The sequence below is a fragment of the Vicugna pacos genome, chromosome 20, assembly GCF_048564905.1.
Source record: "Vicugna pacos chromosome 20, VicPac4, whole genome shotgun sequence".
NCBI classification, from domain to species: domain Eukaryota; kingdom Metazoa; phylum Chordata; class Mammalia; order Artiodactyla; family Camelidae; genus Vicugna; species Vicugna pacos.
This window is the reverse complement of record NC_133006.1, coordinates 25,198,834-25,213,158: the sequence shown is the minus strand read 5'-3', so window position 1 is coordinate 25,213,158 and position 14,325 is coordinate 25,198,834. Positions and strand designations below refer to the sequence as shown.

Sequence of the window (14,325 nt, the reverse complement as noted above, 5' to 3'; positions counted from 1 at the left end):
TTTCTGTTTTCCTCAGATACATACATACATACATTCCTCAGAGAGGAATTACTAGATCATATGGTAATTCTATTTTTAGTTTTTTTTAGGAAACTCCAGATAGTTTTCCATGGTGGTTGCACCAATTTACATTCCCACCAAGAGTGTACAGGATTCCCTTTTCTCCACATCCTTACCAACATTTGTTGTTTGTAAATTTTTTGATGATAGCCATTCTGACAGGTGTGAGGTGATATCTAATTGTGATTTTGATTTGCATTTCTCTGATAATTAGCAGTGTTGACCATCTTTTCATGTGTGTATTAGCCATCTATATATCTTCTTTGAAAAAATGTCTATTCAGTTCTTCTGCCCACTTTAAAATCTGTTTTTTTTATATTGAATTGTATGAGGTGTTTATATATTTTGGATATTAACCCCTTATCAGTCATATCATTTTCAAATATTTCTCACATTCAGTAGTTTGCCTTTTCATTTTGTTGATGGTTTTCTTTGCTGTTCAAAAGCTTTTAAGTTTAATTCGGTTCCATTTATTTGTTTTTGCTTTTATTTCTTTTGCTTTAGGAAATACAACCAAAAATATATTGCTAGTATTTATGTCAAAGAGTGTTCTGCCCGTGTTCTGTTCTAGGAGCTTTATGGTTTCCAGTCTTACATTTAGGTCTTTAATCTATTTTGAGTTTATTTTTCATGTGATGTCAGGACATGTTCTAATTTCCTTTTTATATGTAGTTGTCCAGTTTTTTTATTTGTTTCAAACTTATAAAACTGAACAAAAACAGTCCTGCTCTGCAAATTTTTCAATTCACTTCAATGCTTAATAAATCATTCATTTTTTTCTAGATTAATAAACATACTTATACATAATAATCTCTAATGCTTACAGATAATTCTTGCCTATTCCTGTAGTGTAATTGTTAAGTAGTTATTTCTGCATTTTCAGATTATTTTCATTGTTAATGACTACACATACATAAAAATAGAATAAAATTAAAAACCACAATGTATTATGTTTTGGTCCACAATGAATTACATAGGTTTTGGTAAAATGATGATACCTGGCAAAACACACATCTTGCTCATTAGTGAACATCACTACTGTCCCCTGATCATAGAATTATCACCTTCTTCTTTTTCTTTTCCAGCTTTATTGAGATAAAATTGACAAATAAAATTGTCAAGGGTTAAAGAGTTAAGATGTATTATGTGATGATTTGATATATGTATCCATTGGGAAGTGATTACCACAATCAAGTTAAGTAACACATCCATCATCTCCATTGTTATCATTTGTGTATTTGTGTGATAAGAACACTCAAGATCTACTCTCTTTAGCAAATTTCAAGTATACAATACAGTATTATTTACTACGATCACCATGCTATAGGTTAGATCACCAGAACTTATTTATTCTATACTATCAGTTGTCATAGTAGCAGTCACAGTTCTCCCCTCCTTGTCATATTATCACTACTATATAAATCATTATTAATCCATCATAGATCACAGCACACCCCTGAGAACTAGATGTTCTAATCCAAGGCAATGCCTATACAGACCCCTTGAGCTATTAGATTGTGCTGTAACCATGTTAATTTCTCTTAAAAACAAGATTTTCAATGATTTCCAGATACATTGAGTCAGGAATTATTTGCACATATGTAAATTTTGTAAATTACATAAAAATCTCTAAAACTATAATAATTCTTCAGTTCAGTTTTCTTCTTCTATCCTTGAATTTAAATATGATATATCTTTCTTTTCAAAAACAATTTCACCATGGGGGCTCCTGGTAAAACTTTTCCACAATTTTCTTTTAGTATTCTGTAGCAAATACCTCTGAATCTTAAGAGTTTGCTTTTTTTGATGTTTTGTATTTTCAGAGTATGCACAGCTCACAAAAATAATTATTTAACTATGTCTATATTATAGTTAAGTTTGAAGAATTTTAAAACATTTTTATGGAAGTAAGTAATGCACATCGAAGAGTTATTAGGGAATTCAGAGTCATGTGGAACAGACATATGTGGGAGCACTACACCCAGTGGCCAGAGCAGATGTCAGATGAACCCCTCAAGGGCCAGAAAATGCCAAATAGAGTGAGAATTAGCCAGGCTTCTGAGATATAATCTGGCAGTTTGTACTCTATACTCTATAAGCCTATACTTCAGCCTAAACTGAAATATTTTAGAAAACCTGTCTAGTTTTGGACTCACCTATTAAGCTATTTGTTAGCCAACTTCCTTCCAGAATTTGGCAATGAGAACAGTGAGTACAAAGGTGTCTCCAAAATTACAGTCACTGTTATTAAGAAGGTCCTTATAGAACAGGTTGATGAATACACAGTCTTTTCTTTCTTTCTTTCCTCTTAGGTTGTGTGTGCATCTTTTTCAAAGAGCAGATTTGTCTGGTTCTCTGAAATCTACTTATGAGTCAAAAGGTTTTTTTTGCCCAGAGTTCTCTGAAGAGCTGCCTTGACTTCTTTGTTCCTTAAACTATAGATGATGGGGTTGAGCATGGATGTTACTACTGTATAGAATAGGCTTAGGAATTTATCCATTCCTTGTGAATGGCTAGCCTTGGGCATCAAGTAGGTGACAGATGCTGAGCCATAGAAGAGTGTTACTACAAGTAGGTGGGAAGAACAGGTGGAAAGAGCTTTTCGGCGGCCTTCAAGGGAGGGCAAGATCAGCACGGCAGCTAGAATTCTGCCATAAGAAGCAATGATTAATAAAAATGGGCTGGAAATGCAAAGGATGGCCACGACAAAGACCGCAGCCTCATTGTGGGATGTATCGCCACAAGCAAGTGCCAGGATAGGGTGGAGGTCACAGAAGAAGTGGTCGATTTCACAGGGGCCACAGAAGTCCAAGGAGAAAATGTAGTTGGTCTGGCCCAAACCTACCATGCATCCCACTCCCCAAGAAACCACCACCAAACGGACACACAGTCCATGACTCATACGTGTTGCATAGTGAAGTGGGGAGCATATGGCCATATAGCGGTCAAAAGCCATGGCTGCCAAAAGACAGCACTCACTGATACCAAATAGTGCAAAGAAGAACATCTGTGTAGCACAACCCTCCCGAGAGATTCCTCGGGCCTCACTCACAAGGCTCTGCAGCATCTTGGGTACGACAGAGCAAGTGTAGCCAATCTCCAAGAGAGACAAGTTGGCCAGGAAGAAGTACATGGGGGTATGGAGGACCGGGTTGGTCCAGATGGCAAGGGCTATGAGAGCATTGCCTGTCAGTGATGCTAAGAACATGAGTAGGATGAGGGTAAATAAAAGGAAACACTGTTCAGTGACCTCAGAGAATCTGGCAAATGCAAAGCGTTTCACAGACATGCTGTTGTCCTGCCACAGGGAACAATTGAGGTTCATGACCTGAAAATAAGAAAGATGAAGTCATCAGAAAGATGCTCTCAGATATAAATATAAATCTTTATGTTACTCTTAATGAGCTCTAGCAAGTCATAGAGATAAATTTCTTACCTGCAATTCTAAAATTCAAAAAGTTTGGGAATTACACTCATCCTGAAACCAAATCCTATTCTGTGTTCACTACCCCAGCTGATTTGTCCAAAATATATCAGTTGGCAGGCATCAAATGGAAAAAAAAATCCAGGACAACTCTCTCTCATCCCTTCATTTTATAGTGGTCAAATACTACCAAATAAAGGTCCTCTCATACCTGTCTATTCTTTCCTTTTCTTTTGCCACTGACTTAATTTTTTCACTCATTCATTCAACAGATATTTATTGAACACAGAGTATTTTCAGAGTATTTTGCAGTTACTGTTGTAGGTCCTGGATTCAACAATGGAAAAACCTCACTTCTTCCCATGTGGGACTTAGGCAAAGCAAAAATTAAATGTCCATTCAATAATTAAATAATTGCTTCAATGCGGAGAATTAAGACCAAGGTATATCCTGGTGACTGACCAGTTAGATTGGATGTTCACAGAGGGCTCTTGATAATGAGAAGCATGAGCTGAGGTGTGAAGGGCAGCTCTCTGAAGACTATATCACAGCCATTCCTATCACATATATATATATATATATATATATATATATATATATATATATATATATATACACACACATAGTACTGCTGAGATAATTCCACACTGCAACAAATTTCTGTACTTGTAATATTTCTCATCTACCATTCCTTCTCCATCACAATGTCCTTTGCTAAATGAAAATTACCATTCCCTCAAGTTAAAAATTCAAATGAATTTTTAATTATGAATCAAGTCACTGACTTTCAGTAGAGACTTCTATCTCACCCTTTATCCAAATGGATCTCATATTATAGTCCTAGCAAAGTACTCAGATCTTTTAGTACATGTCTTGCATATATTTCCTTTTTCTTGTGCTCATTTCTCCCTGGGCGCTTGACATTTGCCTCCCTATTTCTCCATCTACTGAGCAGGCTATGTTCAAGTTCCAGCATAACTTCATCTCCTCTCTGGAAACTTGTTCCTAACTCCTGCTCTCCCTGCCCCCATCCTAGTCAGTTACATGCCCCCTCCACTGTGTGTTCCCATCACTCTATAACTGCTATGAGAGCACTTACACTACTCCAAGGACAATAAATTGTTCATTTCTTCCTGAGCGTGGTCTCAGACACAGACACAGAGTGTAGAATTATATTTGTACCGTTATATTCACCACCCTTAACAATGAATAAGCTCTTATGTAATGAAAAATTTAAGTGCTTGGCTTTATTCTGGCTGCCTATATATTCTGCCCATTGGTGCATATTCTATTTTCTGAGGTTAATTGTGATAAATCTCATCTCTCTTACATATCTTAAATGTGATGGTTATTTTTCTCTCAATCTGATAATTATTATCAATTCCTGACAAAATATTCCTTGTTCGTTTTGTGAATGTACTGTACTTTACATTTTTCTTTTGAAATGTCATCAACCAGAATTCTAAACAATGTTTGCCATGAAAAGGGCAGAAGAATGAGGAAGTTTTACTTCCATTCTTCTGGACTTTGTTCATTAGCATCACCTGAGATCATATTTATACTACATTGTTTTATAACACATCACTATTTATTCCACATTAATGTTTGATGCCAGTATGTTTAAAACAAAAGTATGCTTTTTGAGGGTTACAAATTATTATGAACAGACAAAAGTATTAGGTATGCTCACAAAAACACATGTATAAAAATGTACATTTTTGCATATTTACATATATCTGTACATTCACAGAGAGAAACACACATTCAGATCTATAATGAATAACATAGTAATCAAGAGTGTTCTGGAAATCGTCTATCTGGTTCAAATCCTAGTACACCTACTGCTGGGTCAAAGCTAACATTTGCTTAAATATCTGTTCCTCAGTTTTCCTGTTTAGCCAGCTTCAAGATCTAAGACATACATTCTATATAGTTCTGCTTTGGAAATAATCCAGCATAAGTGATTCATTTGGGGTCAGCTCCAGATAATTAGAAATGTTCCCTTAACTGACTCAATCCCTTTTTAATCTCTGTTTCCATAATGAAATATTTCTTTCTTTCCTGTCAGTCAAAGAAAAACGTGATATATTATTAGATATTTTATATGAAACACTTAGTACAGTGCCTGGCATACAAGAAAAACTCAATACATATTAACCTACATTATTCTGAAGTTTTCATTTCTAAAATGCTTAATAGTACATACAATTTGTAAATTGGTCATTAAAGATTGTAGAGATGATTACCCATTTCTTTCCATAATTTACCCATAGTCATTTCATCTAGGACTTAATATTTATCTGGGTGATGCCTTAACATAACTCAGCAGAAACAATTTTATCATTTGATTAGAGTAACATATACAGGGTAATCTAGGCATTTCCATTACCTAACAATAAGAGATATATCTATTTCCTGTGAATTAATTTAGAGCAACTTATAGCAGTTTTATGACAGGGATATCAGCAAATTGAGTAAATTGGTATACCCTTCAGAGAAGGAGAAAAATAATATAAAAATAATGGCCAGAACTGAAAAATACTTTGGGTATTGGCTATCCATTTTCACACTTTAATCCACCATCTTCCACAACTCTCGTAAGACATCAATTATATCACATACCTTTAATCATAATATTTGAGGGAAAAAAGTAGGTTGTATTTGCTTCTGATGAGCCACTCTTTGATTTTCTCTGCACCCTGTTCTTATAGCCTCCCCAAATCAAGAAGATGGAAATCACCCCAATCCTCACTTCTAAGACTGTGCACTGAGAAGCTTTTGTTATAGTCAGGACCAGGTCTGATCTCAGGAAGATTATATGTCTCCTGAAAGAGCATCATGTCCCTCCTAGCAATGCCCTCAATCACACACACACACACACACACACACACACACGCACACATGCACACGCACACACGCGCACACACACACATGCATACAGGGCTGTGCTGATGATATCATGACATATTTGAGCTTTTCTCGGGCTGAAAAAGAAAAAACAGGGATAGGATTATGTTATACTTCATTTTTTCTCCTTGTTCTGAATCCTCATCCTTCCTCCCTCCCCTAGGAGAGATATTTTCTTCTCACTAGAGTGTCAGGAAATAGTTTGATTCTCTCTCAGGAATTGCCGTGGACAAGACTGTCTCTGTTTGTTGGTAAATGCTAATATTTAGGAAGGAAAATATGTTAATGTAAAAGACAATGTAAAAACAAAAGTCAAAGTAAATCAACAGTAAAATATAATAAATAACCCATATTATAGGTAGTTATTGTCATAGGCTGTGTACATAATATGGTATGAATTCAAGGGAAAGGTACTCTGGAACCAGATATTTGACTAATCTAAACTATTAATATGAAATATTCTGATTTTAATTTTTTGTCTGAATTAAGCAAAATAGTCATCCAAAATAATTATGAAAACTACGTTAGTAACTTTGTCACATTATATTGATATAGTTATTATTTATTCTGATTATTGTAATAGATTCATTAATAAATCATAATAATCTAGTTATATGAGCTTGACAAAGTGCCAACTTGCTTCTATCAAAAGTAACTAAAAAATCAAGAGTCAAAGATACATATTAGGATGATGGAAAAACTGTAAAGTACTGAATACTTATTTAAACGATATAAAAAGTGAATAAGGTGTCGAATATTTATTATTGATATAATATAAAGGCAAAGGAGAAAGAACTGGGAAAAGGAAGTTGTCATTTGAGTAGAAAATTCCTCTTATTGCCTCCCCATTAAATAAATTATGCACTAGAGGAGATCAAGATGGAGTAGGAAGACGCAAAACTCCCTTCCCCAATGAATTCATCAAAAATACATCTATGTGTGGAAAAAGGCTGGATGAAAATTAACTAGAGGCTAGCAGAGAGACTCCTCTATAGCCAAGGCTTTAAGAAATATCCACATGTAATTGGGTAGGAACAGAAGCTATAAGGTTGAGACCTGTGCCCCTGGGAGGGGCTCAGAGGAAAACGGAGATTACACGGGCAGACATTCTCCTCAGGTAGTGAGTGGTTTGAGCACATATTGGGCGCCCAGCTCTGGGATCCTACACGGGGAAGACAAGCCTCCTTGGCTGGTTGGAGTACTGGTGGGACAAACAGAAGAAGGTGTGAAACCTGGACTCCATTCCTAAGGAGCACGTGCACATTTGCTTGCTCCTGAAGTAGTGAGGAGAGGGACAATTGAAAACTGCCTCAGTGGCTTCCCAAGGCTGTCCCCCAGGCTCATGCCCCAACCTGAGCTGAGCAAATGCTCTAGCCCTGCTTGCTTCAACATGCAGCTCCACATTTACATTTTCCACACTCTTTTCTCTCTCTTCTCCTTTTGGAACCCATAAATTTGAATGTTGGTTCCCCTTGATGTTGTCCCAGAGATCCCATAAATTGTTTTCGTTTTTCAAAATGTTTCTTTTTGCTCTTCTCATTTGGTGGTTTTCATTAATCTGTCTTCCAGATCACTTATGCATTCTTCTTTCCTTCTAGTGTGTTTTTTTCTAACTTTTTTTTATTGAGTTATAGTCATTTTACGACGTTGTGTCAAATTCCAGTGTAGAGCACAATTTTTCAGTTATACATGAACATACATATATTCATTGTCACTTTTTTTCTGCTGTGAGTGTGTTTTTCATTTTAGTTATTGTATTCTTCAGTTCTGAATGGATCATTTTTATTTTCTAGTTCCTTGTTAAAATTCTCACTGTGTTCATCTGTTCTTTTCCCTAATTCAGTTGGCATTCTTCTGTTTACTGCTTTGGATTCTTTATATAGTAAATTGTTTATTTCTGTCTTATATGGGAGCATCCCTATGCAGTCTGTGTGTGCCCAGTGGCTTTGGTGGGTTTGAGGTGCACACAAGTGATGTCTTTCCTTAGGGTGTCCTGACAGCTATCACCTTGGTAGAAGGTGGGGCTAGAGATGAAGGGGCTGGGGCCAGAACCAGCTGTGAACCAGGCTTCTCCTCTGCTCAGTGGCCACCTGTCTGGGGCATGGGTGTGTCCCAAATTGCTGGAGCAGAAGCCCTGAGGGTTGGGTCAAACTGGCTCCATTTCCTTTAAGTTTATTGCCCTTTTCCCTCCCAGCACCAGCCCCTGCAGCGCCAGAGGGGAGCAGTGCTGGAGCAAGAGGGACTGGTGTGTTTATTTGGCAATGGTCAGTGTATTGGGTGTGGTAATCTGGCCACCACAGAGATCTGGTCTGCTTCTGACGTGCTACCTGATGGCTGCCCCCTCCCAGCTCAGAGGCCACTTAGGGTTGGAGCTGCCACAGCATCCCATGCAGAGCCTTTTCCTTGGTCATGGCAGCCCTTGCTTCAGTTGGAAGGGCGATGTGAATCTCCAGCTGTGCTGGAGCATTAGCTCTGCTTAGTGCAGGGCATGTGACAAGGTGGTCGTGTGAAACCAGTCGGCCAGCAGCATGGTTTCACTCTGCCCTTTCCACCCTGCTTCAGGAGGAAGCCACTGTTTGTGTGCTACTCCTGAGCTGAGTCAAGGCTTCCTACAACCCACGTGTTAGTCTCATTGGCCTTCCAAACAGCCAAAGGGACTCTGCTTCCCTTTGTCAGACCCCGGGACTGGGCTGCCCAATATGTGGCTTGAACCACTCATTCCTCACAGAACATCTCAGCCCAGGTAATCTTCCTTTTCTTCTGAATCCCCTCGTACGGGCACAGGTCCTCACCTGACCACTTCTCTTCCCCTCCTGATTCTGAGTTTATCCTTTTTATAGTCATGGTTATACAGGAGTCTTTCTGCTAGTCTCCAGTTAGTTTTCAGTGAGAGTTATTCTACAATTAGTTGTATTTTTTATGTGTTTGTTGGAGGAGATGAGTTCTACATCCTCCTCCTTTACCATCTTGATTCAAATCCAGCATATTCTTCAATCTTGTTTTTCTTCTGTTGATCTTACCATGCACTAGTCTGGCTGATAATTGTCTCTAAAAGATGCCTGAAATAAATCTGAGAAAACTAATAGTTGATGATTATGAGTTGTAGGAATACAGGTGTTCTATTCATAATATTTTAAGCATCTAGAATAAAGAATAGCAAAGAAATAAAGTATAATTGTTTGTTAAAATTTTGGTTCAAATAAAATTAACTCTAATGGTGATAATAGCTAAGATGTATTGAATAATTATGTACCAAGCACTGTGGAAAACGTTATATATTTTTCTCTTTGAGTTCTCACAACAATGAAGACCATTGAAATGTAAAGATTATTTTCTGATACTTCTCTTAAATAGAAAGAAAAAATACCCAATTTCTCTCTTAACATTACAATTTTAAAAATCTAATCTTATTACAATTTATAATTTCTATGCCAAAATTTTCTTTCTACAGATGGAGTATATTAACTAGAAACAATTTAGCAATTAAAAAATATCAATTAATTTATAAACTCATGATCTGCTTTTTTAAACAGTAATAAGTCAATTATTACATGTAGATTTGTAATCACAGTTAATTTCATTTGTTTATATATTATTGCAAAACTCTTGATAAGACACCAAAGGAAATTACTGATGAAAATGTTTTGGAAATATTAAATAGTTTTGTTATATTTCTGAGTTTTGGTAGTTACCATCTGAGTTATAGTTTGAATGGTCTTTAAAGATCATTTTCAGTACTTCTGCAGGGCTAAACTTGGCCTTGAAGTTTATAGATGTTGGCAGACACAATAAACTCAAATTCATAAGGCAAAGATATACAGTTTATTCTTTATGTATTCCATTTTAGAAATGTTTCATGTTGCCTCCTTACCTCTCCATTAGACTACCTCTAACAAGTATTCCTTTAAATTTGGTCCTTAGCATGATGAGGAATTGGGGAAGAAATTTCAGGACCACTCATACCCTTCTCCATAAACACAGCTTAAAGTATTGTTATCAGTGATGGCAGGTCTATAGAGTCATCATTATCTTAGTACAACAGTGTGGAGTCATGTTGAAGGTATTCCTCAGAAACTGTTCTAACTAGAATGACTCCTTGAAGGGCATTAATTGCTACTTTGGGATTTACCCTCCCAATGGCCCAGTTAAGGAAGGCAAGTCACATTATTCTTTTGTTTCTATAAAGGCTCCATTTGCTCTAGGAAAAGGGGTCCATCCCCTGACACACTCAATGCTCTCATGAGTTCATCCTTCCAGCTAAAACCAGGTCTTTTTTAGTAGACTCAAGACTCTTGTCTAGCAATGATAATCATAGTAATTTTCAGACTCTGCTTTCCTATATTGATATAGTAGATTAGAATATATGGTATAGGCAGCTATTTATGGTGTAAACCAGATGAAAACCATAGATCAGATGGGTCCACACGTAAAGAGGGCACAGACTGGGTAGACAAATAAAGGGAATGTGGACAGATGCAGGAAGGACAGAAGTGGAAGGAGTTGTTTGGGTACTACTTGAGCACTGGGTAAGAGAATTAGATGACTGATATATTAAAAAATAAGCTGCCCAGTGGTGCGTGGATGGGGAAAAGACACTCATTTCCACCACTATTTCCTCCGAAATGACTTATTTCAAAAAAAGAGAAGAGCTGTTTCACTCCACAGCCCATGAAAGCAAACTTTGATGAGGCCTTTATTTTTCTCTTCTCAGGTAGGAAGAAATTTAACCATAAATTTCCTACCTTTTCTCTACTTACATCTGGCGCATATACAACTGGTACATATAACAACTATGAGTGGAGTATATCAAATGCCACAGTGGTGCAGCCACTGATATTCTTGAAGAGTGCAGGCCAGCTATTTTGTCCAACTTCTCTCACTGTGAGTTTGTTTCACATTTCTTCATTATTAGAATCAGGCTGTGTATTTTTGACAGGAATATAACTGAAATGACATTTTGTCCTGTGCAGAGCGTCATATCAGTAGTCACATGATGTTGGTTTGTCTCAATAATGGTGATGCTAACACTGATTACTTTGCTGTGGTGATGTCCACCAAATTTTTATACTGTAAAGTTTACTGCTTTTAATTTTTCAATTAAGAAGTAATTTGTGGAGAGATATTATAGACCATGTAAATATCCCATTTCTCATATTCATTCACTAGTTTTTAGCATCCATTCATATTCTTCTAACTCTGCCATTCCTTCTATATGTATTAATTATGATCCTGCTGACAGGAATAGCTTTCTTTTCTATCTAATTTATTTAAATAAATTATTTACTTACTTATTCTTATTTATTTATTGGTATGAGCTTATAGATCCTTATTGCTTTCAATTCATTAGTATCATGGTATCTTTTAATTTCCAAACTGACCTAGAATTGAACAGTGTCAAGTCCTTCAAACTGGCTTCTGTTACTTGTTAATTTTTTTATGTGTTTCTATGGTTCTGGGAGAGTGTTCAATTTTTTTTTTGAATGTATGTGAATCTTTCCTCAGGTAAAAAGAAATGAATGGCAATGGAAAAAATCAATTCAAGTTCTGAAGGCTACTTTGTTCTACTGGGTTTTTCCAATTGGCCTCATCTCGAATTTGTTCTCTTTGTGGTTATCTTGATGTTCTACTTGATGACATTGGTAGGCAACCTGTTCATCATTATCTTGTCATACTTGGACTCCCATCTCCACACACCCATGTATTTCTTCCTCTCAAACCTCTCTTTTCTGGATCTCTGTTACACCACCAGCTCCATCCCTCAGTTGCTTGTCAACCTCTGGGGCCCAGAGAAAACCATCTCTTACACTGGTTGCATGATTCAGCTTTACTTTTCCCTTGCGCTGGGAACCACAGAATGTGTGCTACTGGTGGTGATGTCCTATGACCGTTATGCAGCTGTATGTAGACCCTTGCATTACACTGTCCTCATGCACCCTCGTTTCTGCCATATATTGGCTGCGGCTTCTTGGGTGAGTGGCTTTACCACCTCAGCACTTCATTCCTCGTTTACCTTCTGGGTACCCCTGTGTGGACATCGCCAAGTGGACCATTTCTTCCGTGAAGTTCCAACACTGCTGCGACTGTCATGCGTTGATACCCGTGCCAACGAGCTGACCCTCATGATCATGAGCACCATTTTTGTTCTCATACCTCTCATCCTCATTCTTAGTTCCTATGGTGCCATTGCCCAGGCTGTACTGAGGATGCAGTCAACCGCTGGACTTCAGAAAGTCTTTGGCACATGTGGAGCCCATCTTATGGTTGTATCCCTCTTTTTCATTCCAGCCATGTGCATATATCTCCAGCCACCATCAGGAAAGCCTCAAGATCAGGGCAAGTTCATTGCCCTGTTTTATACTGTTGTCACACCAAGCCTCAACCCTCTAATCTACACCCTCAGAAACAGAGATGTAAGAGGGGCAGTAAAGAGATTAATGGGGCAAGAGTGAGCCCCTATACTTGTGACATTAACCATATAATGGAGCATCTCTTCACCAATGGTTCCTCCACCATCCATTCATCAACCACTCTTTGATTCACTCCCTCTGTCAGCACTTATTGATCTTGTGCTCTCATGAGGTCACAGAGTTTGTGGTAGCAAACATGAATTAAACACAGTCTGCCTAAATACCAATCACTCTCTGGTGTAGAGAACAACCCTGTGAAATCAAGATTAAACACCAATATTAAATGTCTTCAGTGGTAAATACCTAATAAAACAGAAATATCCTTTTCTAATTTAAAATTAAGCATGGAATTTGTTGCAAAAATGGATAAAAGAGCAGGTTGTAATTCCTATGGAAATATGATATTCTTAATTTTTCAAAAACCTAGAATAGGTCTTTTAATTTCTTGCTTTTTATGCAGGATTCATCATAAAATTTGTCTTCTTTGGTTTAATTACAGGCATAGTGAAATACCTTAAGTCCTTTCTTCAACACTGTTACTCTTTTTTGAAAGTAGTTAATATTGAGAAGAACTTTGGTCTATATTGTTTATTATTCCATTATCAATAGTAAAAAAAAAGCTTCTATGAATCATAGCAAGAAAGCCTCTTAAATAATTAAGCAGAAGTAAGCTTCTTATATTTCTTATTTTTCAAAGCAGTGAGCAGTGTAAAGTAGATGAAAATACTTATAAAACTCTGTTATATAGCTTGTAAAGTAATGGTCATCGTAGGCTAGGTATTGTTAGGTGCAGTAAGGACTTGGAGCACCTGCATAACCTAAGAAGCAGTACGGAATATCTGAGGCATCTGAGTACTAGGCTCTGAAAGTTATTTGATAAGTCCAATGGGTATTTGAAAGAATTTCTTGAAAATATATTGGAAAAATTTGTGGTAAAAGCTGCATGAAAAAATGTTAGTTTTTTCTGTTTAAGTTTGAATATTTGTCATTAGTAAATCTGTTATGAAAATCAATACATATTTTCCGAGTAAAGAAATGTATTTTTCATGAAAATAATAATTTTGTTACCTATATTATTACACCACCCTCATCTGAAATAACTGCGCTATGTGTGTAACACATATAGTGGAATAAGGCTGAAGAATAATTCAAAGTAAAATCTGGACAACAGGTACCTGAGTTTTGTATGGTAATCCAAATGTCAGTTGTAGTTTTTGAGGCTTTTAAAGTTTGGATATGACTGATTCAAACCCTATTCCCTAAAGTATAAAATACATCCCAAAACTGCCCCTCAGTTCCTGTGTGGCTTGCAATTACACTGATTCTGATATCTTTGTCTTCTCTGTGTGCCCGTGATTTTTTCTTTATCTTCAACTAGACATAAACAATAAAATGAATGGGGTATTTCCATTTGTCTTTAACCTACATTCCAAGAAATGCAGAATCAAGAATCATGTATATACAGTAACTTCTAGTCAACATTTAGGGTCACCTTGTGTGAGCCATCACAGAGAAACAATTTTAAAA

At 36.8% G+C, this 14,325-nt stretch overlaps 2 protein-coding genes across 2 annotated transcripts; one reads left to right on the top strand and one right to left on the bottom strand.

Moving 5' to 3' along the window:
* Positions 1 to 2,422: 2,422 nt before the first annotated feature.
* On the bottom strand, positions 2,423 to 3,397 carry LOC140687615 (olfactory receptor 10C1-like). Its single transcript, XM_072944709.1, has one exon. It carries the CDS (start codon positions 3,383 to 3,385, stop codon positions 2,423 to 2,425), a length of 963 nt encoding a protein of 320 aa, XP_072800810.1. The 5' UTR covers positions 3,386 to 3,397.
* An 8,497-nt stretch (positions 3,398 to 11,894) lies between these two features.
* LOC102537260 (olfactory receptor 2J3-like) lies at positions 11,895 to 12,893 on the top strand. Its single transcript, XM_006215386.3, has one exon. It carries the CDS (start codon positions 11,908 to 11,910, stop codon positions 12,838 to 12,840), a length of 933 nt encoding a protein of 310 aa, XP_006215448.1. The 5' UTR covers positions 11,895 to 11,907; the 3' UTR covers positions 12,841 to 12,893.
* Positions 12,894 to 14,325: the final 1,432 nt, after the last annotated feature.

Bases quoted from the DNA above. Each gene is read 5' to 3' on its own strand.
- LOC102537260 (XM_006215386.3), top strand. From the start codon at position 11,908: ATGGCAATGGAAAAAATCAATTCAAGTTCTGAAGGCTACTTTGTTCTA.
- LOC140687615 (XM_072944709.1), bottom strand. From the start codon at position 3,385: ATGAACCTCAATTGTTCCCTGTGGCAGGACAACAGCATGTCTGTGAAA.